Raw genomic sequence first — 25,346 nt, 5'->3', positions numbered from 1 at the left:
CCAGGGGAAAGGGGAATCTATCTGCACCAACAAGTTAACTCCTAGCGCTCTGTGCCTGAGAGATAAAGAACCACGTGGGCATATACTGCCCGCTTGTCAAAAGTCTCTGGAGCTCAGCTGGAGTGTGGATTTCCCTCTAGACACTGAAGGGACAATCTGCTTAACTCAGGCGACAGAGAAAGACAGGTAAGAGGTGCCATTTCCCTACAGTACTTTGACTTTTCAACCTTATTATCTCTTGACTCTTCAAGTCAAAACACATATTGTAGAAATCTGTGACCAGATCAGCCACCTCTCTCTCTCTGTCTCTCTCTCTCTCTCTCTTTGCAGCAATGCTGGGGGGAAGAAGTATTTAACTCTTTCCCCCATTGTGCTGTTTTCCAGATCACCTACAATGTTCACACTCTCTGCTTCCTCCGCCAAATACAAATACCTGTAATCTCTTAGAAACCCCTTCAGCAGTACTACTGCACCAATCAAATTTAATGAAGGGGAGATCTGGTCACAAATCTCTCACCACATGTGAGGTTTGACCCTTTCTTTCCGAATGCTCAGTTAGGATTTTCGTGCCCCCGCTGAGCATATTAAAAATGGTTTTGCTTTTTCTGTTTCCTGAAGAGAGAATGGGGAATTTCTGTCTTGTGTGTGCTGAAGTTCTCTGATTTATAGCCACCGTTTTATTTAGGTAATTGTTTGATCTCAGCTCACAATCGAAATCATTAAACAAAGAACTACCAACATTTCACAATACTAAAATGCAGAACATCAGAGGTGCATGAAAGCAGCTGATAAAAGTGATCCAGATGTCAAACAAATGTAACCAACGTCCTAAGTAAACAGGTCCATCTGCAACCGGCAGCCAAAAGTTAATAATAATTTGAAATAACAGTAGAAAATTAACTTGAATGATTTTAAGAGACATTTATGAGTATTGTACACATATATCTACTACGCAGTATTATGTAAAGTACAAACTTAGGTAGGTAGCCATGTTGGTCTGCTGTAGTCGAAACAAAAAATAAAATAAAAAAATCCTTCCAGTTGCACCTTAGAGACCAACTAAGTTTGTTATTGGCATGAGCTTTCGTGTGCATGTACACACCTTCAGATGCTGAAGAAGTATCTGAGGAAGTGTGCATGCACACATAAGCTCATACCAATAACAAATTTACTTGGTCTCTAAGGTGCTACTGGAAGGAATTATTTTATTTTATTTTGTTATGAACTTAATCTTAAGTCAAACCGCTTACGTTTTCAAACTACTCAATCATGAACTTTCCTGGACAGCAACCACTTCAAAATCTGTGATGTCTCTCTTGCATCCTCATAGATTCTTAAAGTGCTACCAATATTTACTGTTAAGGGGTGCTACTGTTATAATTCCAATTCCTATTTCCTACATGCATTTAAGAAGTCAATGTTTGGCAAAATCTACTAATACATAAGCTGATCCATTAAACAAAATTTCATTATTTTTCTTTCTTTTTTCCCATAAGGAAATATCAAAATATCACATGGGTTACATTTTTCAAATAAAGAACAACAATACAGATCATAATTATCCAAAACCAGCTATACTTTAATCATACCTGCTCTTCCTTTAACCAGATTTTATACTCACTTTCTTAATATCTAATTTGCATTATTTGACTTACATAATTTACTTGACACAGATTAAATCATTCCATATTTTTCCTTCATTTCCTTCCCAACCTAGGGAACCTCATTGTATATTTCTTCTGTTTATATTTGGGTCAATGAATTTTATAAAAGGTCTCCAGTTATCAGCAAATTTCCCCCTCCTCTTTTCTACTATTATAAATACGGTATGTTCATTTTGCCATTATAACTATTTTCCCATGGTTTTATCAACTAGTTTTTGATGCTGCTCTTATCTTGTGGCTATTAGTATACCGGCTGTTGCTAAGAGTGCAGATTAATTCTGGGTACTGCTGCAAAACATCTTTTTTAAAGCTTTAATGTTTTAAAGCTATTTTAAGGAAGGGTTGGCCGTGAGGAAGAAGAAGAAGAAGAGTTTGGATTTGATATCCCGCTTTATCACTACCCGAAGGAGTCTCAAAGCGGCTAACAATCTCCTTTCCCTTCCTGCCCCACAACAAACACTCTGTGAGGTGAGTGGGGCTGAGAGACTTCAGAGAAGTGTGACTAGCCCAAGGTCACCCAGCAGCTGCATGTGGAGGAGCGGAGACGCGAACCCGGTTCACCAGATTACGAGTCCACCGCTCTTAACCACTACACCACACTGCACCACACTGCGAAACAGATACGGCCACAGATCGCGCAAATCCGACCGACGATCACATAAATAATGGCAATGGTGCCTACCTGAGAGGTACCGAAACTGTGTTCTGACTGATAAAAAGCCCTGCCTGTAACCATGCACACTTGCCTCAGAGCAGACATGTGCAGCGTTACACTGTAAATTGGTAGTGCTACCCACAGATGAGATGGTTGGACAATGTTCTTGAAGCTACTAACATGAGTTTGGCCAAACTGCGAGAGGCAGTGAAGGATAGGCGTGCCTGGTGTGCTCTGGTCCATGGGGTCATGAAGAGTCGGACATGACTGAACGACTGAACAACAACAACCCACAGATTTCTCACCAATGGGAGAAATGGGTATAAAATTAATACAAGTTAATGGCGAAAACTTTCTTGTGGGAAGTTGCACAGTCTCCTTTAGTTGCCGTATATCAGACGAGGCAGTAGTTTGTGCGATCGGCGGTTGGATTTTCGTGATCGGTGGGCAGTGCTGGCCAGTCATGGGTGCCAGCACTGCCCACCGATTGCGAAAATCCAACCGCCAATCGCATAAAACCACCTGCCAGGGATGTGAGCGCCGCTTGCTGGGGGGTGCCAGGCTGATTGCTGGACATATTTGCGTGATTTTGTGGATTTTGATGACGGCGATCACGCCAAACGCAAAAATCCTCCAGCCCGCAAGTGCCGCCATGCTGATCCACCCGGGGGATTTTGTCACCCCCCTAGGCATGACACCCGGGGCAAACCACACCCCCTGCACCCCTCTTGTGGCGCCCCGATCCACCCGGGGGATTTTGTCACCCCCCTAGGCATGACACCCGGGGCAAGCCGCACCCCCTGCACCCCTCTTGTGATGCCCCTGGTTTTAGTAGCTTAGAGCACTTTCCAATATCATTAAGCAATCGTTAAAATGCTAATGTGAATGTACTTTCTAAATTGTCAGGTCAGAGTCCCGCGAGTTTAAGATGTGATGTGGCTGCCATTTGGATCATTTGAAATACGCTTAGGTTCTTGGACCATTTGTGCATGGGGAGGGTCATGTGAACGTTGCTTGGAACATCTGCCCTTCACTTCCCTCTCCCCCTATGCAAAGAAAGCCTGTGTGAAGGGTCATGTGAACACTGCTCGGGTCATTTGAAATGCGATGTGGACACTTCTCGGGTCATGCTGCTTGCAATGTGATGTGAACATTGCTCGAATCATCTGCCCAAATTGGCACAATGTCACTATTCTTAACTGTGTTCTTCTTGGCAAACAGTCCCAAGAAGGGGCATCAACGCAAACACATTTCATCCAAATCTGCCAACAAATGAAAAATTATATGCCTTTGTTGATGTCCCCATTCCAGTCAATGGGAAAGACACCTAAGGCTTCGGGAAATGACCGCTGTCCACAGATCTGGGGCGAAGCACAATGTCTGCCCAAGCCTCTGAGCGAAGGTAGCACATCCCCACCATTAATAAGAGGACAGAAGTGACCTTCTGATTCAAGGGAGAAATTTAAGCCCTGCCTTTGATCTTTCCTTCCCGTAGGGGACCATGGCTAAGAAAGTTGCCATTATCGGTGCTGGAGTGAGCGGGTTGACATCCATCAAAGGCTGCCTGGAGGAAGGCCTTGAGCCCACTTGCTTTGAGCAAAGCAGTGACCTCGGGGGTCTATGGAGATTCACAGTAAGTCAAGAGACTTGTGGCTTCAAAGGTTAGAACACTGAATGAATGTATCTTGGGAATCTTCCACTACAACCCACAGAGGGACACACCCCGATTCTGATAGTTGTGTTCTGTGGCTCAGCTCCTTTCAACCTCAACTGCCACCAATATATGAGAAGGCGCCTAGTTCTCAATGTCTGCATCAACTGGTAGTTGTCCTCACCTTCGCCAGCACTCAAGTTTCTGGCTGAATTGCAGCGCTCCAGAAAGGATGTAGCTGAAATTGTGTGACACTGCATGGCAGAATATACTCCCAGACTCAGACTCGTCCAGTGTTGGTCACTAAAAGCCAAACCAGGTGTGAAATATATTTTCAATAATGTAAATAGTTCCATGCCATTCATGTCTTCCACATGGGTGTAGCCAGGATTTTTGTTAGGCGAGGGGGCAGCCAAAATTGTTGAGCTTTTAAAGGATCTGCCCATATGGCACACATAATCTGCTCTCTGAGGTAGAAATTTCATCTTGCCTTATGACAGAGCTGCTCTTCATCTTGAATTGTACCAAAATAAAACTGGCTTGTTCCCTCAGCAGTCACAAACCAAACAATGTGCTGATGGTTTAATAGATGCCCTCCACTTTTGCTGAACATAACTGGCCGGTTTGTTTCACCCTCCCTCCTAGAACTGGAAGATCTGTGACCAATTGGATTGTAGTCATGTGGGTTATTTATGCTCTGCTGTGCTTTTTGGAATAATGGCGTCCTAAGAACATTGGGAGCGCCCCATTCCATTTCTTTATAGTATGTAAACAGCTTTCAAGTGAGGATGAGCTAGATTCCCTTTTGGATGGATTTTCTTCGTTTGTTCATTACGTACATCAAAAACCTGTTTAAAATGGCTTCTCTTGGAATATTTTTTATCCTGCTGAGGATGTCAGATGACTCATGGGTGCACTGGATTGCATAGATAGGGAGATGAATGTTTTGGTTGTGACACCTTGCTGGAGATGCATTATATCTCTATGGAGAATTTGAGGGCAATTGGGTTATTAGCCATAGCACGTTAATGGCACCTCCATTTTTCAGAGATAGTGAACCATCTGGCAACAGTTGACTGAGAAGCAAACAACGGTGAAGAGCTTTTGCCTTCATGCTATGTGTGTGGGATTCCTGGAGGCATCTGCCTCACCTTCACTGGAATTGGGACACTAGACGAAATGGAACTAGGGTCTGATCAAGCAGGGATCTTCTTATTGCTCCCTAGGAAAAGGTGGAGGAAAACAGGGCCAGCATCTACAACTCTGTCGTCACCAATTCCTCCAAAGAGATGTCCTGCTTCAGTGACTTTCCAATGCCTGACCACTTTCCAAACTTCCTGCACAACTCCAAGTTCCTGGAATATTTGCGACTGTATGCAAAGCACTTTGGACTGCTCAAGTATATCAGGTTCAAGGTAGGTTGATTTAATTCACTCAATACTATCTCCTGTTTCTTTCTGGGAACTAAATTCGGTATAACGTTAAGAAGACAAGAGAATCCAACAGCTTTAGTGATGTTGCTTGGACAATTCTTTTTCAAAATGTTTGATGTTTGTAGAACGCCCACCACACATGTAACAAGTCTGCATTTTTTCTTGCAATACCAACACTTACTAGCAGTTACAACCATGTAGTCCAAACCCTTGCAATGTGGTAATCTCAGCTAAAGCACCCATGACAGATGGCCATCCAACCTCTGCTTAAAAACCTCCAAGGAAGGAGAGTCCACCACCTTCATTTGAAGATGGCTATCATATCTCCTCTCCATCTCCTCTTATCCAGGCTAAACATACTCAATTCCATCAACTGTTCTTCATAAATAGTTCCTTGGTTTCCAGACCCTTGATCATTTTGGCCGCCCCCTTCTTCCAGCTTGTCAATATCCTTCAAAACCTCTTCAAAATTTCCCCCTTCAGAACTTCCTGCTGTTCGACAAAGTGGGGGGCGAGGAATGTGGTGTCAGAGAGAACGGGTTGCAAAGTAACAGTGTCATTTTTTTTCTGGCTTCATGGTAGACCACCGTCATCAGTTTAGAAAAAAGCCAAGATTACGCTACCACTGGCCAATGGACCATGGTCACAGAGACAGATGGAAAGCAGGAGTCATTCATCTTCGATGCCGTCATGATCTGCACTGGCCACCAGATAGAAGCATACACCCCAGTGGAGTCCTTTCCTGGTAAGGCTTCTTCAGCCTAACAGAGAGTTGAAAACCCTGAACTTATTTCAGTTGACAACACACCATCTGGTTGGGTTTGCGAGGTTCAGTGACCAGGCATGAGGTCATGCTGGACCAAATGGAAGAGGCAAGTGAGGCGAACATCCAGGGTGCCAGAATTGAAGAGAATTCTTCTCACCTTAGCTATGAGCTTGCAAGGAGAGAGCCGCTGCTTGAACTTTTTAGATTAGATTAGATTAGATTAGATTAGATTAGATTTATTTATTGTCATTGTCCGTATATACACAGTATACACAACAACGAAAATCAAACACCCAAAGACCGGATTTACCATACACATTTGCACATATCTCCAACACTCTCATCCTTATTAAAACATAATCTATTAAAACATAACATAATCCAGAGTATAACATAACCTATTAAAAGCATAGCATAACCTAAAAGCCTGTCTCATTCCTTACTACTCACTGCTTACTATTACTTACTACTGACCCTGAGATCATTATTAAGTGCAATCAAAGCTCTTGGATAGAAACTATTCAGAAGGCGTGTGGTTCGAGTTTTCATTATCCTGTATCTTCTGCCCGAAGGCAACAGTTCAAAAAGGTTGTGAGCAGGATGGGTGGGATCTCTCAGGATGTTGTGTGTCTTCTTCAAACAGCGAGACGTGAAGATCTCGTCCAGGGTTGGTAGTTGGAGCCCAATAACATTCTGGGCAATTTTAATTATTCTCTGTAAAGCTTTTTTATCCGTTACAGAGCTGCTCCCATACCACGATAGTATACTATAGGTTAAGACACTCTCAATGGTACTGTGATAATAGGACAGGAGTAGGTGCTGAGATAGATTCAATCCCCTGAGCATTCTCAGGAAATACAACCTCCCCTGCACCTTCCTCACAGCCATATTAATATTTACAGTCCATGAGAGGTCCTCGGAGATGTAAATGCCCAGGTATTTAAAACTGCCAACCCTCTCCACCTCCTCGCCATTTATGTGCAATGGTAAAAATACACTTTTCTTTCTCCTAAAGTCAATTATAAGTTCTTTGGTTTTTTTGGTGTTAAGCATAAGATTATTTTCTTTACACCATTGAATTAACCCCTGTACTTCTTTCCTATAAGCAGACTCATCATTCTCACTAATGATGGGGGGGGGCAGCTTAACAGAGGCAGCTTAGCAGATCAGCACCATTTCAGGGGGGATGATAAGATCAAGAACGTTCTGACTGAGGCACAGACAGCTGTAAGTTGAAGGAGGGGGAGAAACAAAGTGACAAAAATGACAAATGTAAACAAGAAAATGGTTTCTCCCTCAACTCTTGCGTGTCGAGGTCCCCAACCACCCCTCAAATAAATTCACACTTCAGACAGAAATTTTTGGTTTGGTTTTTGGCATGATTTTGGCCACAAATTTATTAAAATACAAGATATGTGAGTGGTTGCTTAGGCATTGGTTCAGACTATCTGTCCCCTAAGGACAGAACTGACATTTGTCAGTAAAGGGGGAAACCCTTTGGGGAGAGACAGGGAGCCATGTGGGTCTGACCCTCCCCACTCCCCACAGGCTCCCAGGGGCTCTTGCGAGGCCCTGGCCCCCGACCCGGGGATACGGACAAAAGCATATCGAGCCCCTGGATTCCTTTAATGGAATTCCCCACACACCAGCATCAATTGGAGGGGCAGACACAGTCAATCATAACCCCTCCACCAACCACAAAAACCAATGCCTAACAGCCAACCTTACAAGTTGTGACTAATTGCTACGCAGTAGGCGAAAACCAGATGGCAACAGCCAATCAGCCAAATGGAAAAATTCCTACCAGGCCGCAAAAGCAGACGACCGACCCCATGACAGGCATAGCAAGGTCAATTCAGAGTCCTAAATTAGGGAGGGAGGGCGGGAGATCCGAAGCACGCAGCCAAAGAGGAAGTTCAAGCTGCGTGCCAACCAATATACAAGAGAAACTCGAAAAATTAGAATATCGTGGAAAGGTTCATCTCTTTCAGTAATTCAACTTTAAAGGTGAAACTAATAGATGAGATAGACTCATGACATGCAAAGCAAGATATGTCAAGCCTTTATTTGTTATAATTGTGATGATTATGGCGTACAGCTGATGAGAACCCCAAATTAACAATTTCAACTTTGGGGTTTTCATCAGCTGTACACCATAATCATCACAATTATAACAAACAAAGGCTTGACATATCTTGCTCCGCATGTCATGAGTCTATCTCATATATTAAACTCCAGTAGCTAATGAAAACAATTGCTTACATAAATGGACTTTTCCACAATATTCTAATTTTTCGAGTTTCACCTGTATACATGCTGGGCTGTCCATCACCAAACAGCAACATAGAATTCTCCCCAACAACACCGTGGGTCCAATCATAGCTGTGGCCATCCAAACCATCCCGCCCAGCAACCAAGGGGTAGTTTTTGGCCCCCACCACAACACGTGCTCTCCGTGAAGGAGAACCCGCTTTATTGAATGTGCTATAGTTATTCTCTGCAGGGGGGAGGGCTGGGAATGAGCAAAAGAAAATTTTAGGTCAGCCCTTCATATGCCTGTCCAGATAAATATCCTTATTCCCTTGCCTTACACCCCCCCCAATTCCACATGAGAAGTCTTTCCCTATCTCATTCCCTCAAATATATGATTTTGACATGTCTCTTCATCCCCTATTGTGCCTTGTGATGAAAACAAATCATGCATTGTTGCCTAATTTGTTCAACTTTTGCATAATTTGCATGTCGAGGTTACCGTCCCAGCTCCCCCCCAGTAATTCAGTCATGACACATTAATTTTGGTTTGGGTTTTTGGCATAATTTTGGCCACAACTTTATTTAAATACAGCCAATGTGAGTGGTTGCTTAGGCATTGGAACCGACTACTGTCCCCCCAGCCATGGGACAGCTGACATTCGCTTTTGAGGGCGAAGTCAGAAAAGGGTGAACACCTAAGGCAGAAGCGGAGTCGGGCAACGACCCAGGCTTCTCCCCCAAATGCTCCCTAGGACTCCGCTTGGCCCAAGCCTCCCACCATTGGGTATGGACAAAAGCAGAAAGAGTCCCTGGATTCTTTTAACAGAATACCCTTATTTTCAGGGGTAGGCCCAACCAATTTCCTACCCCTGCCCCGCGCATTCAGAGGTAGGCCCAGCCTATCCATACCTCTGAAGCAGCGTTTCTAGGGGCAGGCCCAGCCTATCCTGACCCCTAGTGCAAGCAAATTTATACCAATGCCTAACCGCCAACCTTACAAGTTGTGACGATTTGCTACGCAGTAGGCAAAACCAGTGACAAAAGCCAATCAGCCACCGGATAAATTCCTACCAGGCTCCCGCTTCAAAGCAGACAACCCCATGACAGGCATAGCAAGGTCAAGCAGCAAAAGCACCGTTCCCAAATTAGGGAGGGCGGGCGGGAGATCCGTTGCACACCGCAAAAGTGAAACCAAAGTTTCACAAACTTAGGTTTTAAAGGCAAGAGCTGTCAATCAACCAACTAGCAACATGCTAAACTCCCCAGCAACTTGCCTTAACCAATCCTAGCTGTGGCCAGCCCAAAACCTCCTCCCATTAACTTGGAGCTGCTCCTTTAACCCTTCTGCAACCCGTGCTCTCTTCGATGGGAGAACACGCTTTGCATGTCGAGGTTACCGTCCCAGCTCCCCCCCAGTAATTCAGTCATGACACATTAATTTTGGTTTGGGTTTTTGGCATAATTTTGGCCACAACTTTATTTAAATACAGCCAATGTGAGTGGTTGCTTAGGCATTGGAACCGACTACTGTCCCCCCAGCCATGGGACAGCTGACATTCGCTTTTGAGGGCGAAGTCAGAAAAGGGTGAACACCTAAGGCAGAAGCGGAGTCGGGCAACGACCCAGGCTTCTCCCCCAAATGCTCCCTAGGACTCCGCTTGGCCCAAGCCTCCCACCATTGGGTATGGACAAAAGCAGAAAGAGTCCCTGGATTCTTTTAACAGAATACCCTTATTTTCAGGGGTAGGCCCAACCAATTTCCTACCCCTGCCCCGCGCATTCAGAGGTAGGCCCAGCCTATCCATACCTCTGAAGCAGCGTTTCTAGGGGCAGGCCCAGCCTATCCTGACCCCTAGTGCAAGCAAATTTATACCAATGCCTAACCGCCACACGAGCTACCCCAAGCTCGCCGCCAACCGCTCACAGTCCCAATCCTACCTTTAGTCCCTCCGCAATATCCTCCAACCAGATATCGCTCCCCCGGGGAGAAAGGTGGACTCCATCAGCCCGATAGAGCTGACTTGCTCGAGCATAAATCCTGGGGTGCCTAATAGCAACCCCCCCCAATTCCAGGACCCTAGCCGAAGCTACCGCGTTGACGCGCTTCCTGGCCTTCTCCGTACCCTGCGGGCGGAAACTGCCCCGCCATTCCTGCCTCTGGAGCCAGTGAGACCAAAACAGCTTACAATCAGGTACCAGCGACCTCAAAACCCCCAGATCCCTTTGGATTGTGGAACGTAGAGTAAGGCAGTCCAAAGCTGGCAAATCGTTTTCCCCCAAGTGCACCACGATGGCGTCAGGGCGGGCCTCCCAATTCAAACGATGCTGGATTAAAGGCAACAGTTCACACCAGCGCATGCCCCGCCTGGCCATCCAAGAAACCTGCACATGTGGAGGGAAGCCAAGCCCTGCTCCGAGGCCAGATTCCTCTGCACGAACTCCAGCCCAGTGGGCAATGCTGTGCCCCACAATCCAAATCCGGGTGGCCGCTACACCTGGGGGGGTCAAAAGAAAAATGTAAGTTCCGGAATTAACGCCGCCCCCTCACGTAGCCTCTGTAAGCCTCCGACTTCCAGCGCCCCATGTTCTTAATACGCGCTACAGACAAACCCCAATGTGCGGCCGTGGTTGCGGCGCCAATGCGGAAAGAATGGGGGGCAAATCCGACTGCCGAAACGCCGCAGGCAGCGATTGTTTTGCGCATTACCCTAGAAAACTGCTGACGCGTCAAGGGCTGCCCGTCAGCATGGATCAGCAAGGGACCCTCGCCCGCGGGCCTGACGGCCAAATATCTGGCCAAGTCCTTCACTGGACAAGGCCCACGCTGCCCTGTGGCTGGCAATGCCATGACCGTACCCCTTCCCAACTGGTCGGTTTTTGAGCTACGAATTGTCAAGGTCACCTCAGCGTCAGATAGGCTGGCGTCCTGATAGAGCAAGCCCCTGTTAAGCCCAGTTGCGAATGTTTCCAAGAGCACTTCTCCAATACGCAACGCACCGAAAAAGGTCAGGGAGAAGGCCGCAGCAAAAAGTCGGGCCTCATATTTAGACCAGCAAATAGCACGCAAAGCAGAACGCATGCTGGTAAGCAGCTCAAATGAAATGGGCCGCCTCGCGGCCGCCTGGGGAGTGCGAAGCCTACCCCAGCCCTCTAACGCTCTGCGGACCACAAATTTCGCGCAAGGGTCCGAATCAAAAAGGGCCTTAGAGAAAAAGGAAATGGCAGCAGCCTGCAATTTTATGGTCCTGGCCGCTCTCCCCTGTTGGAAAAGGTGCGCCAGGTACTGCAGCACCTGGGAAGATGATGGGCGCAACTCTACCCCCACAGCCACCGACTCTCGGTGAAATGCCAGGAAGTCCTTCCAGGCCTTGTCGTATGACCGAAGGGTGGAAGGGGAAACAGACGCCGCTACTCCCTGCCAAACTACGTGCTGCCAATGGTCCACAGGTAAGCCGGGAAGGGTTCCGGGAGAAGCTGTGCGTCCGGGGCGAGCGACCTGAAGCGTTCCATCTGGAAACGGGACAGGGCGTCAGCTATCTCGTTAGTGACCCCAGGCACAAACCGTGCCGAAAATACAATATTGAACCTGAGACAGTGAAGCACGAAAACCCTGAGGAGGGCCGATACCCTGGGCGAGCGCGAGGACTGCTTCGCGAGAATGGTCACAACCGCCTGGTTGTCAGACCAGAAGCAGACACGCCGGTCCCTGAAGTCCTCGACCCAAATATGCACGGCAACGGCTATGGGAAAAAACTCCAAAAAGGTTAGGTCACGCGTGACTGCCTCCCCTTGCCAGGTCGTAGGCCATGCCTGCGCGCACCAGCGCCCATTCCAGTAAAGGCCGAAGCCCAGGGACCCTGCTGCATCCGAATGCACCTGGAAGTCGGTGTGAAGGTTCCACACGTCCTGCCATAGTGACACTCCGTTGAATTCCTCCAGGAATTGCAACCATACCTTCAAATCAGCCTTCTCTTCTTTAGGCAGTCTGCGCCTATGGTGCGGGCTGCGCATTCCCGCTGTCAGCCGATACAATCGTGAACAGAACGGTCGGCCGGGGGCCACCACCCTACATGCGAAATTAAGGTGCCCCAGCAGGGACTGCAGCTGCCGAAGAGTCACCTTCCTCAAGGGAAGAAGATCAAGAATGACCCCTCGCAACGCCGCCAACTTTTCCTCCGGTAAGCGTGATGTTTGGGCCACTGTATCCAATTGGATACCCAGGTAAGTCAGCTGAGTTGCGGGGCCCTCCGTTTTTCCAGCGGCGAGAGGCACTCCCAGTTCCTCTGTCAGGGCCTGAAAGGCCCTCATGAGTGACAAACAGTCTCCCGACTCCCCCGATGACACCAGCAAAAAGTCATCGAGATAATGAGTCACCCCAGATAAACCTGTTTTAAAGCGGAGGGCCCAGTCCAAAAAGGTGCTGAAGCACTCAAAGGCCGCGCACGCGACCGAACATCCCATTGGCATGGCCTTGTCAAAATAGTAAGCCCCTTCAAAACGAAACCCCAGGAGCCAGAAGTCCTGCGGGTGAATGGGCAATAGCCGAAATGCTGACTCAATGTCGCATTTAGCAAGCAAGGCCCCGGGGCCAAATTTTCTGATTAACTTAATAGCAAAGTCCAGCGAAGCATATTTTACTGAACACAGCTCGTGGGGAATTACGTCATTTACTGACGTGCCTCTGGGATGAGATAAATTGTGTATGAGGCGAAACTCCCCAGGGGCTTTCTTGGGCACAATCCCTAAAGGGGAAAGGTGCAAATTCTGAAACGGGGGGGCCTCAAAAGGGCCGCCCATGCGACTCAGCGCCAATTCCTTTGCAATCTTTTTTCTGGCCACCTCATGCATTTCACGCACCGACTTTTGGTTAGGGGGGTTCCGTGCCACGGGTAGCGCAGCCACCGGAACCCTAAATCCCTGGACAAAACCATCCCGCAGGTAGGCCGCTGCCACCGCGTTGGGGTAAACGTCCAGCCAACGCAGGAGCGCCGGTACCTTAATTGGGGAGAAGGCCAGGGAGGAAAGGACGCTACTTGCTGCCCCCGGCGACTGCGGGGGAGGGGGCAGGCTTGGCTGCCTGTGAGGCCCCCCCTCTCCCGCCCCGAAAGGGCCGCTTCCCACCAAAACAATTGGAGGCAGGGTGATTCCCCCCGCACTTGGAACACCCGTGCAAGTACTTGCATGACTGCCTTTGGCAGGACCCTTTATTAAAGTCCCAGCAGGATAGCCGGCGGGTCGCCTTCGATGCTCCCGCCTTTTGCTTAGGTTGTTCCGCCGGTGACTTTTCAATGGACGGGGCCACATGCGTGGTCCACAGATCCAGATCCCTGCGGTCCCAACGAGCAGTATGTATCCGATGGGCCCTGCGCCTAAACTTCTCATCGTAAGTGATTGCCGCAGCCTCGCCCGCCATGGAGTAGGCCGAGCGAACAATGGACTGATAAACTAGGAGGTGCAGAGCCCTACGGGGATAAGCAGCTGCCACTACGCCCGCGTATTCCTGAAAACAGTCCAGCCAGCGCTCAAAGGTCCGCTCCGCTCTGGCTGAGCTGGAGCGTTTCTTAGACGCTGAGTCTGACTTAGCCTGGCCAGGCGACTCGTCAGCCGGGGGGGCCAATCTGAAAATATCAACATAGCGGCCATCCAGGATCCTGGCACGAATTTTGGAGGATAAGTGGCATCCCGGCACTATGTCCCTAGCCTTTTTAGTGGACACCGTAACATCGGGTAACAGTACCCCATTCAGGCAGTCCTGGGTGGCACCATACCTTGCCCTGTGTGAGTTGGCCCTGCGCTGCCATGCCCATTTTGGCAAACCTGGCACCGATTCCCCGAAGCCCCAATAAAGGCCCAGTTGGGAGTCGGAATCGTCATCCGAGCTGTCTGAAGACGTACCTGTTGAAGACGACGAGGAGTCCCCTTTGCGCCGCTTAGTACGCTTTCCGGCACGCCTGCCGCGTCGCCGCTTCCCGCCCGAGGAAACCTTAGTGGGGACCGGCAGACTGTCCTCAGCCGAGGAGTCGGACGACGGGTCCTGAGCCAACGTATCTGCGGCGGACTGAGAAAGAATCACAGGTGAGATAGCGGTGTCTGAAGCAGGCGCCGGAACAATCCGCGCCCCTCTACCTGCACGGGGCGTGGTGGATCTCCCCCGCTTTTTCCTCCCCTTCCTGGCCGCCGGCGAAGGCGACGCCCGTGCCGCTGCTCGGGTCACAGGGCGAGAAACCCCTGCTGACCGGCCACCTCGGGCAGCCCCTCCTTGCAACGAGGTGCCTTCGCCCTCCTCGCTGGACTCCTCAGAAGGAGGGGGGGAGGTCGCAGCCTGATGGGAAGGCCCCGCGCGGCCCCGACCCCTAGGGGCCGTGCGCTGCAGCAGACCATCCAACCCAGACGCCAGGCGGGCCAAAGCCTCGGGGTCACCCGCCAAGCCGGCGATGAAGGACTCCACACTCCCAGCTGCGCGGGGGGAAGTCGGCGATCGCAGCGATTGAGATGGTCCCCTGATCACCCTCTTTGATGGAGTGGAGGTCGCTGGGCGAGCCGCCTTCTTTTTTGGCGCCATCCTTGCTGCAAGACAAGAAAGTTCAGCACGCACAAATGCCAACCAACCGCTAGCACTGGTTTGTCCAATAACTGAAGTGTGAAAAAGTGGACTGGGCCCAGTTACCACTAGGGGGCACCGCCTGCCTAGCCACCTAAAATGGCCGCCGCCACAAAATGGCCGCCCGATGAGTCGGGCCTCAGCCAGGCGTAGCACACTTAAGTAGGCCGCGGGTCGTAAATTGCAATTTAACAGAACATTAAATGTGCAAGGCCGCGCCCGGCCCGCACAGCACCGGCGTGCAAGTCAGGCCCAGGCCGCCCAGCAGCTGCTCGAGGCCAGACAGGACCGTGGCGTAGAACTAGGCCGCTCCCGTGCCAAGCAGGCCTCACCGTAGCGGCCAAGGGCCCTAGATGCAGGCCCACCCTCTCAGGCCGCGTGCAGTCCCGCGCCGGCGGGAGCGCACTGCCGAAATCGGGGTCGCGGCCCCACGCGCTCACCCCGGTGCGGCCTACCGAGCCGGGGCGCAGCGGGAAACTCCCCCCCCCTCCGCCAGCGGCCGGCGGTAGCGCTCCGGCTGGCAGCGCCGAAACGCTGCAAAAAACCTCCGCACACAGAGCCGCCGCCCTCCGCGGCCGGCTCGCAGCGGTGAGCCCCGCCCCGGCCCGCGCAGCGCTCGCCGATCCGGCGCGGAGCCGCTGCGGCCCGGGCGGCGAGCCCGGTGGCGGACCCCGCCCGGCGCTCCTGCGGCGCGGGCGAGAGAATCGGGGCGGCTGGGCTCTACCCTCTGGGGGGGGTGAGAAGCGCGCCGGCAAGGCTCCGCTCCGACGGCTCCGGACGCCGCCGGAGTCGCCGCCGCGGAAAAAAGGGGGGGGCGCTCCCGCAGCCCCGGCGCCGCCGCCGCAGCGACGCGAAGCCCGGCAGGGCCCCGCGGCGCTGGTCGCGGCGCGAGGCGCCGTCCGGCAGGCCCCCGGCCGGGTTCCGGACCGGCGGAAGAAGGGGCCCAGGCACCCAGGACACGCTCCCTGCCCTCGGCGCCGAGCGCTGCAGGGGAAGAGCTGGGAAGCCGCTCTCTCAACTAAGGGACGCGGCCCTTTGCCCCGAGCTCAAAATAGCTCACAGGCTTGCTAAGGCCGGGAAACGTCCGAGGCCGCGCTCCTCAACCGGGTGGTGAGTGCGCTGGCTCCGGCGGACGGGGGACGGGGCCACCCCGCACGGACGGGAACGGCCGATGCGGGGGGGGGGTGGAGGAGAAGGGACGGGAATAAGGGCTCTTTTTTTTTTTTTTTTTTTAAACTAAACTGAAGGAAAAGATAGGAAGGGAATAGCCTAGCAGGCCAAATAAAGCAAGTATTCAATACAACCGTATCGAAGAGCTCCCTCTGCAGCGACAGCAAGCAGACCAAGATCCGTTGCACACCGCAAAAGTGAAACCAAAGTTTCACAAACTTAGGTTTTAAAGGCAAGAGCTGTCAATCAACCAACTAGCAACATGCTAAACTCCCCAGCAACTTGCCTTAACCAATCCTAGCTGTGGCCAGCCCAAAACCTCCTCCCATTAACTTGGAGCTGCTCCTTTAACCCTTCTGCAACCCGTGCTCTCTTCGATGGGAGAACACGCTTTGTTTCAAATTCTGGATTCCTTCCCCCCCCCCCCATATCAGAGTTCCAAATGTATTTCTCTTAGCCAACTCATGCTTGGAATTCCTAGGGGAAGGAGGGGATATATTGCATAGAAGATTTGGCAGAAAATGATGGCTCAGAGGGAGAAAGAATCAAGCTCTCCTTTCTGCTGCCAGGAAAAAAACAAAAAACACCTCTACTGCTTTTTTTAGAAGAGGCCATAGTTAACATGTTTTTGTCCTTAGCATGCACTTTGGATGTAAAATAAAAATAGGAATGAAAAAAAAAACACCGTAGCTCCACTAGATCACTGACTCTACAAATATATACTGATTTAAAGTCATTGACTTTCACATTCTAAAAGGCTACTTTCTTGTACTGCATACTGCACCAATGTTTGGTCACAAAACGGGTAGTCACTTGGCTAAATCTATATTGTTTTTACCAGTTTTTTCCTCTCGTGAGAAGATAGATTTGAGGGAATAGCATTCTTCCGCTGCAGATGAGCCAAGCAAAGTTTGTCTTGTAGCCTACCTGAATGCCGTGATATCCCGATCTGGAATCTATCTAAAAAACAACTTTTTGAAACTATTAAGTTATTCTGCAAGTGCTGTAGCAACTCTTTGCTTCGTGGCAGGTTTCGAAAAGTTCCGGGGAAACCATTTCCACAGCCGAAATTACAAAAACCCTGATGGGTTCGATGGGAAGACTGTTGTGATCATTGGGATGGGGAATTCGGCTGCTGACATCGCTGTGGAGATCTGCAGGAAGGCAAAGAAGGTAAAGAGGCTGTTTGGGGAGAGGGGTGATGTGAAGATTTAGATATCTAAGAATTTTAAAGTCTCATATATATATATATATATATATATATATATATTCATAACTGTATATATAAACCACATGTCTGAAACCCCACGGATTAGGCCCAGAACAAATTGACCTCAAATATTTCGCTGAAAGGTCAAAGTGAGAAATCTCCCCATTGTCTCTTTCCTCACAAATCTTGCCTTAAGGGCACATTCAAGATATGAATAGGGTGTGAGTCTGTGACCTGTGACCTAGATTCAGGTGGCGCTGGGACGTGGGTGGTGCTGTGGGTTAAACCACAGAGCCTAGGGCTTGCTGATCAGAAGGTCAGCGGTTCGAATCCCCGCGACGGGGTGAGCTCCCATTGCTCGGTCCCAGCTCCTGCCCACCTAGCATGCCAAAGTGCAAGTAAATAAATAGGTACCGCTCCAGCGGGAAGGTAAACGGCATTTCTGTGCGCTGCTCTTTTTCACCAGAAGTGGCTTAGTCATGCTGGCCACATGACCCGGAAGCTGTACGCCGGCTCCCTCGGCCAGTAATGCGAGATGAGCTCCACAACCCCAGAGTCGGACATGACTGGACCTAATGATCAGGGGTCCCTTTACCTTTACCTAATAACAAAAGAGTAGTTAAAACCCAGATAATGCAATCAGGTAACTTGCCACAACAACGCACTCAGATTTCTGCTGTAGGTATGATGTATCTGGGGGTTGGTCTTGGGCCACACCCTTTCTGTGTTGTATGTATGATGTTTTTGGGGGTGGTCTTGGACTCCAGGGCGGGCAATTTAAAATGTCTATATTAGGGCTTGCATGCATGGCTCGGTGTCCCTCCTCCTCCCTCCTGTGTGTGTGGGGAGCACCCTGTTGCAACAGCTTTTAATGAAAATGCTTAACTAACCGCCTTGCTTTTCACTAGACTTCTGGTCTGGTCTCTGTTATTTCTGCGCTGGCAGGGGTTTCAAATAACGTCCTCCCGGGGTTCAGGATTCCACCCAGAATCGGACACTTTAATGGGATAATTTCCCCTAAAATTGTTACAATAGGCATAGATTACAAAACAAAATAGATGGAATCCAACCTAAGGTGGACTTACTCATGCGGTGGTCGGCAGCAGCACCCACTCACTGAAGGAAGGAGCAGAGAGGGAGGAGGAGGAATGGGAAGAAGATTTACAGTAAGGAAGAGGATAGATGTAGACAGATATTGTAACAGTAAACGTTTTTAAGTCCGTTTCCCTCTCCCCCCGTCCCCCTCTGTGTGGCCCGGGACTCTTGCAACCCACGCTACGCTACTGGATTGGTGAAGGAGAGAGGATGCTTTGAGAGAGTTCTGGAGGCTCATCAGCTTCTCTTGCTGCCCCACAGGTGTTCCTCAGCACAAGGGGAGGCACCTGGGTGATGAGCCGAGTGTACGACAATGGCTATCCTTGGGACACCATCTTGCACACTCGCTTCAACGACATGATCCGAAATTCTGTCCCTTGGTTCCTTTTGCAATGGATGACAGAATGGAAAATGAACCAGTGGTTTAACCACGAGAACTATGGCTTGGTGCCTCGAAACAGGTATATAGTTCAGGCATAGGCAAACAGCACTCCAGATGTTTTGGGACTACAACTCCCATCATCCCTAGCTAACAGGAACAGTGGTCAGGGATGATGGGAACTGTAGTCTCAAAACATCTGGAGGGCCGAGTTTGCCTATGCCTGATATAGTTGGTCATTTTGCTTCAAAAGGGGGTTGATGTGACCTGGGTTTGTTGCCATGGTTATTGCAAGACATAACAAGAGAAGAAAAGCAGCTTGTGGCAGTTAGACACAAATTCTGTCAGTCCTATGCATCCATCCATCTCCTTTTTGAAAAGGCATATGGTCCCTGTGTTTAGACCGGGAAATCTGTGAGAAGAATTTCGCACCATCTGAGGATGCTGTTGTGCCTGCATGGATCGTTGATCTGGGCTTTCCACCTTCCAGCCAGCAGAGTAAACCTAAAATAGATTCACACACAGAAATACAGAAACCGGGCTCCTTTGAGGACAGGTGATCCTTACTGCTTATAAGCATTCTTATAAAAAGCACATGTCTGGGGGTGTAAGCGTAACAGGTCCAGTCTGACTTGAAGTCAAGGAAAAAGTTTGCAACTTGCACCAACACTTTGGGAAATGCAAGTACCGTATTTTTCCATGTATAACACGGCCCCATGTATAAGACGTGCCTTATTTTGGAGGACTCCAAATTAAGAAAATGGGGGGAGATTACCAAGAGTTGTTAAGTTTTTGGGGGGAGAGGATTGCCCAGAGTTGTTGATTTTTTTTGTGTGGGGGGGGAATTGATGGAAATCGCTCACCTGCATAACCATGCGCGTCACCAAACACACCAATCATGTGCCCGCTCACCACCAGCAGCCTCCAATCGCCCGCCCAATAGCAGCAGCGGCAGCCAATCGACAGCAGCCATTGCTGCAGCCACCACTCACACATCCAATCACCGCTGACAATCTCTGGATCGCCGCAGCAACCAATTGACCATCCCACCAATCAACTATCTGTGTATAAGACGACACCAAATTTATAAGTTATTTTTTTAAAGAAAGAAACCTCGTTTAATACACGGAAAAGTACGGTTTATGAAGCACTTTGAACCCTATAAAGCACTGCACAGGAGTTACGTTCCAGGGATTGCACCTAAAGCCAAAATTGCATATAGAGGTGAAACTCGAAAAATTAGAATATCGTGGAAAAGTCCATTTATGTAAGCAATTGTTTTCATTAGCTACTGGAGTTTAATATAAGAGATAGACTCATGACATGCAAAGCGAGATATGTCAAGCCTTTGTTTCAGTTACAGGTAGGTAGCCGTGTTGGTCTGCCATAGTCAAAACAAAATAAAATAAAAAAATCCTTCCAGTAGCACCTTAGAGACCAACTAAGTTTGTTCTTGGTATGAGCTTCCGTGTGCTGAAAGAAATGAACCTTTCCACAATATTCTAATTTTTTGAGTTTCACCTGTACAAGTAATCCTTGTTTTACATGTGGGCTCCATTCCAGACACCCCCACATCACCCTTTGGTGGAGCACATATAAGCCCATTCAGCCCCTTTCCATTCCTGCCCCTTTACATGACGTCTTTATGATGTTTTAGGGACGCCTGCCCTCTTTCCACCCCTTTCCTATTAATTCTTACTATCGTTCCCCCCCCCCCCCACGAAAAGCTGAATGTGTTCAAGTCAAATGCACATAGGTTTCTGGCTTACTGTATTACTGGTGAGAATAAGAACAGTGTTATCCTTTCCAGTTTCTGGGCATGTTTCTTCTCCACTCTCCCTTTGCCTTCCAGATCCCTGATGAAAGAGCCAGTGTTCAATGATGACTTGCCTAGCCGTATCCTCTGTGGTGCTGTGATGGTGAAACCAGTCGTCAAGGAGTTCACCGAGAGCTCCGTCATTTTTGAAGATGGAACCGTAGAGGAGAATGTGGATATTGTCATCTTTGCAACAGGCTACAGTGTTGCGTTTCCTTTTCTGGACAAGTCAGTGATCAAGGTGGAAGACAATCGGGTCCCGTTGTATAAACACGTCTTTCCTCTTCATCTGGAGAAGCCAACGCTGGCTGTTATTGGCCTCATCCAGCCCCTTGGGCCTATCATGCCCACTGCAGAGCTGCAAGCTCGCTGGGCAACCAGAGTCTTTAAGGGTAAGATTCTGGTTCTGATTACATAGCTCAGTCAGGGTGCATAGTACAAAAGAACAGTTCCTTGCCTTGAGGAGGTTGCAATCTAACATTTTACAATAGAGTGAACAAAATAAGAAGCAGAAAAAACAAACAAATAACCTCAGCCTACACTGGAGAGGTTGATAGCATTAACACCCCAAAGGGTCTTGCTTTTCCCATAGCTGCAGCAGACTTCAGACATTGTGCTCTGACTCTCTGGCTTTTCAGCCTCCTGCTTTCCTATCCAGCTTCTAGCTCACAAAACCCAACTCTTTCAACCCTAAACTCTGGCTTTTGTCCTTCTCACTATCGTAAGAGTTGAAGGAGGGGCCCCACCCATTTCCCATCCGGCACACAGCCCCCCTCTCCTTGCTTTCTTAATGGCTCATCACCCCAGGCAATGACCTCATCAGAAAGCTAGGTAAAGGTAAAGGGACCCCTGACCAGTCGTGTCCAACTCTGGGGTTGTGGCGCTCATCTCGCGTTAATGGCCAAGGGAGCCAGTGTACAGCTTCTGGGTCATGTGGCCAGCATGACTAAGCCGCTTCTGGCAAACCAGAGCAGTGCACGGAAACGCCGTTTACCTTCCCGCCGGAGTGGTACCTATTTATCTACTTGCACTTTGACGTGCTTTCGAACTGCTAGGTGGGCAGGAGCTGGGACCAAACAATGGGAGCTCACCCCATCGCGGGGATTTGAACCGCCGACCTTCTGATCAGCAAGCCCTAGGCTCTGTGGTTTAACCCACAGCGCCACCTGCGTCCCTCACCAGAAAGCTAGCCTGCCATATATTTCAGTACTTGTTGGGTCCAGGCGTTAGAAAGGTCTGGCACCCACAAACACATGAAGGGGATGATGGGATGAGAAGCTATGGAAAGAAGTGGGGCAAAAGAGCTGATCTCCTCTATCATGACTTCCCCCCCAAGAATATATATTGTAGACATGACCTCAGCACCAACTCTTAATCTTTTTAGGGCTAAGTTTCCTGCCTTCAGAGAGCGCTATGTTGGCTGACACTACCAAGAGGAACGAGAAGAGGATCAAATGGTAAGAGAAACATCTAATGCTTTATGGTTAATATCAGCTCCAGATCAAATAATAATAATAATAATAATAATAATAATAATAATAATAATAATAAATTTATACCCTGCCATCTGGCTGGGTTTCACCAGCCGCCCCGGGCTGCTCCCAACTGAATATTAAAAACACGATAAAACATCAAACATGAAAAACTTTCCTAAACAGGGCTGCCTTCAGATATCTTCTAAGTGTCAGATAGTTCCTTATCCCCTTGACCTCTGATGGGAGGGCGTTCCACAAGGTGGGCGCCACCACTGAGAAGGCCCTCTGCCTGGTTCCCTGTAACCTCACTTCTTGCAGGGGGGGGAACGTCCAGAAGGCCCTTGGAAGTGGACCTCAGTGTCTGGGCTGAACGATGGGGTTGGAAAGAGAATATAATAGAAGGGTGGATGACTTATAGAAATTTATTAAAACACGAGGGAGGAGAGTATCAATTGAAAGAATTTAAGGAATTATCAGGGAAATTAGCAACATTGATGCAATATCAGCATTTGAACAAAGTATTTAAGAAAGATAGGCTACGAGGGCTTGGGGAACAAATATGGATAGTGTCAGGGATCTGCACTCCGCTGCCAGGCGAAGTCTGGGTGGGTACAGGCAGCCCCAGCCACTCCTAGCTAGCAATACGTCTTCCATCTCCTCCCCTGAGGAGGAGGAGGAGTTCTCCTCGGGCAGCCTGTTGGAGTGCGGGCTCCAGGATGTTGCTCAGAGACCCAGCACCGTCCAGCAGACCCGCTCCGAGGGGGAGATGCCACTTCTGTCGCCTGAATTGCACAGAGTTGTCAAAAGACCGGGAAGGCGGCATTTCAGGATGCCGAAGTTCTTATGCTGGGGTCGCAGCCGCAGACAGGCACTTCCGGATTCTTCTAGCAACTAGGCAGCCATGTTTTTCAGTAGCTCCGCACTGTGAATAGCTTTGGCACAATAAAATAGTTTAAAGACAAGGCGGACTTTGTCTTTACTCGTGAGCAACCTGACAGATAGCCTCCATCTGCCAGATTCAAGATGGGCGAGCCTCCGCTTTTCTGCTACTAGACTCGTTCTTGCCTAAGTTATGTGCTCAAGATAAAATCATGTTATGCCTTCTGCGCCTTAGATATTGGTGTGTGAAAGATACTCGGAGTCCAGTGTGACTTTCATGCTCTTTATTCAGCTCATAGTAGGATTGGGTGGCTCCTGCAGACCAATCAGACCGCTGCAATCTCAATCCTATTGTTCTGGGACCAGTCAGACTGCTGCAATCTCAATCCTATTGTTCTAGGACCAATCAGACTGCTGCAGTTTGGATCCTATTCAACTCAGTACATAACAGTGTGATTTATGTCTTTCTTCACATTCAAAGGTTTGGCACCAGCCGAAGCCAGTCGATCCAAACAGATTTCATTGAGTATCTGGACGAGCTTGCTTCTCTCACAGGAGCAAGGCCAGACCTGTTCAAGCTCCTGCTGAGAGATCCCAAACTGGCCTTGACTACCTTCTTTGGACCCTGCAGCCCATTCCAGTTCCGCCTGATGGGACCGGGGAAGTGGGCAGGAGCCAGGAACGCCATCCTTACCCAGAAACAGCGGATCATCAAGCCCACGAAAACTCGAACAGTGGGCAATTCTTCGAGTAATGCTCTGCTCTCCCTGCTTAAAATCCTCGGCTTCCTTGCTCTCTTGGTTGCAGTTTTCCTATCCATTGGTCAGCGCTGAACTCTACCCAATGATGCAACAATGGCAAATTGCTGCTTAACTGGTGCCTGCTTGCTCTTCAATGCATGTATAGGAGTCACACGGGGCCAACCTTGCCCTCTCAGACTTGTGTCCCTCTTAGGGTCTCCTGTTTCCTACAAACTTAGCAAACGGAAAGAAGGAAACGTCTGAGAAACAACGAAATAGGAACATACAGGCAAAGTATGGAAGGGCAAGTCTGTCAATTTCAGTTTCTCTTGATTTCTCATGCTTTCCTATCTACTTTGCACATAACCCGATTAATTTGCTTTAAAAAAAAAAAGTGTCTCGTGAAAATTCATCAATGTTTTTGTGAGCATTCCTCCTAATACATTTTTGCTAGGAACTTTCCCTAATACAGTTCATTTTGATATGCTATTTTCAGAAATACAGTGGTACCTCGACTTACAAGCGACTCGACTTCCGCATTTTTTGACTTCCGAATGACCCCCGGAAGCAAAAAAATGGCCGCCGCTTCCGAAATTTCCGACTTCCAAAGTGAAAACGGCAGCACGATACCTCGACTTACGAGGTTTTCAATGCGGTTTTTTCGACTTGTGGAGTTTTTTTCCGTTCCAAGATGGCGGCTTCGACTTGCGAAGATTTCGACTTATGAGCTCGCCTTTGGAACGGATTAACTTCGTAAGTCGAGGTACCACTGTATATGCATTTTAATGTGCAACCTTCTCCCAATGGTGGTGTTTTCCAACAACAACATCAAAGTGAACAAAGAGGCATATATCAGGAGAAGTGTGAATTTTGAAGGATAGCTCTTTCAGGACCCACAAATTAGGCAGGTTTGCCTGAAAATGTGAATTGAATGGACTTTCCTCCCATTTCTAATGTGAAGTCAGGAAAACACACACACACACACACACACACAAGAATGGGCTGGTAAACCAGTTGGCAAGGCCAGCAAGGTCTTGTGCCTTTTGGGTGCAACTTAGAATTGTAGCTTTTATTTTTAGAAAAGTATGTTTCTGGTCCTTTGAAGGGACATTTGAACTGCGTGGTCTATGTAAGGCTTGAGAGAGTCGGCGAGGCTGAATCTCCTCTGTGCTGCTTCCCCCTTTCTCATGAGCCCCCCTGACATAGCTGTCAACTTTCCCCCTTTTTAAAAGGGAAATTCCCTTATTCCAAATAGGATTCCTCGCAAGAAAAGGGAAAAGTTGACAGCTATGCCCCCTGAGCTCCAGCTAACCATTGCAGCTGTGCCACTAAAACCCTCTGCATGCCTGAGAAATGCCCAAAATGCAAGAGTATGCAAATAAATCGTGCACAAAGAAACAAAACTGTATGTGTTTTTAAATCACTCATTGAACACTGCAATTCAGACCAGTGCATCGTTCTGTTCTATAGGAGCCGAGCCCCTGGTTCCTTCAAGTTTATTTCATGCTGAGCATCAAGGGCTATGCTTTATTACTCTTGCTATGGAGACAGGGCTCCCA

General features: G+C 48.9%; 1 protein-coding gene across 2 annotated transcripts; it reads left to right on the top strand.

The window, feature by feature from the left end:
- Positions 1-24,429, top strand: FMO2 (flavin containing dimethylaniline monoxygenase 2). 2 transcript variants are annotated; one of them, XM_033151326.1, is made up of 9 exons: positions 1-186; positions 3,815-3,952; positions 5,197-5,385; positions 5,986-6,148; positions 17,224-17,366; positions 18,760-18,959; positions 20,730-21,085; positions 22,078-22,150; positions 23,529-24,424. In XM_033151326.1, exons 2-9 carry the CDS (start codon positions 3,821-3,823, stop codon positions 23,878-23,880), a joined length of 1,608 nt encoding a protein of 535 aa, XP_033007217.1. In that variant the 5' UTR covers positions 1-186; positions 3,815-3,820; the 3' UTR covers positions 23,881-24,424. The 2 variants fall into 2 exon arrangements, with proteins under 2 accessions (XP_033007217.1, XP_033007218.1); XM_033151327.1 differs by lacking the exons at positions 1-186; positions 3,815-3,952; positions 5,986-6,148 and having other exon boundaries at positions 5,251-5,385; positions 23,529-24,429.
- Positions 24,430-25,346: the final 917 nt, after the last annotated feature.

The sequence above is a fragment of the Lacerta agilis genome, chromosome 6, assembly GCF_009819535.1.
Source record: "Lacerta agilis isolate rLacAgi1 chromosome 6, rLacAgi1.pri, whole genome shotgun sequence".
NCBI classification, from domain to species: domain Eukaryota; kingdom Metazoa; phylum Chordata; class Lepidosauria; order Squamata; family Lacertidae; genus Lacerta; species Lacerta agilis.
This window is presented reverse-complemented; position numbering and strand designations above follow the sequence as displayed.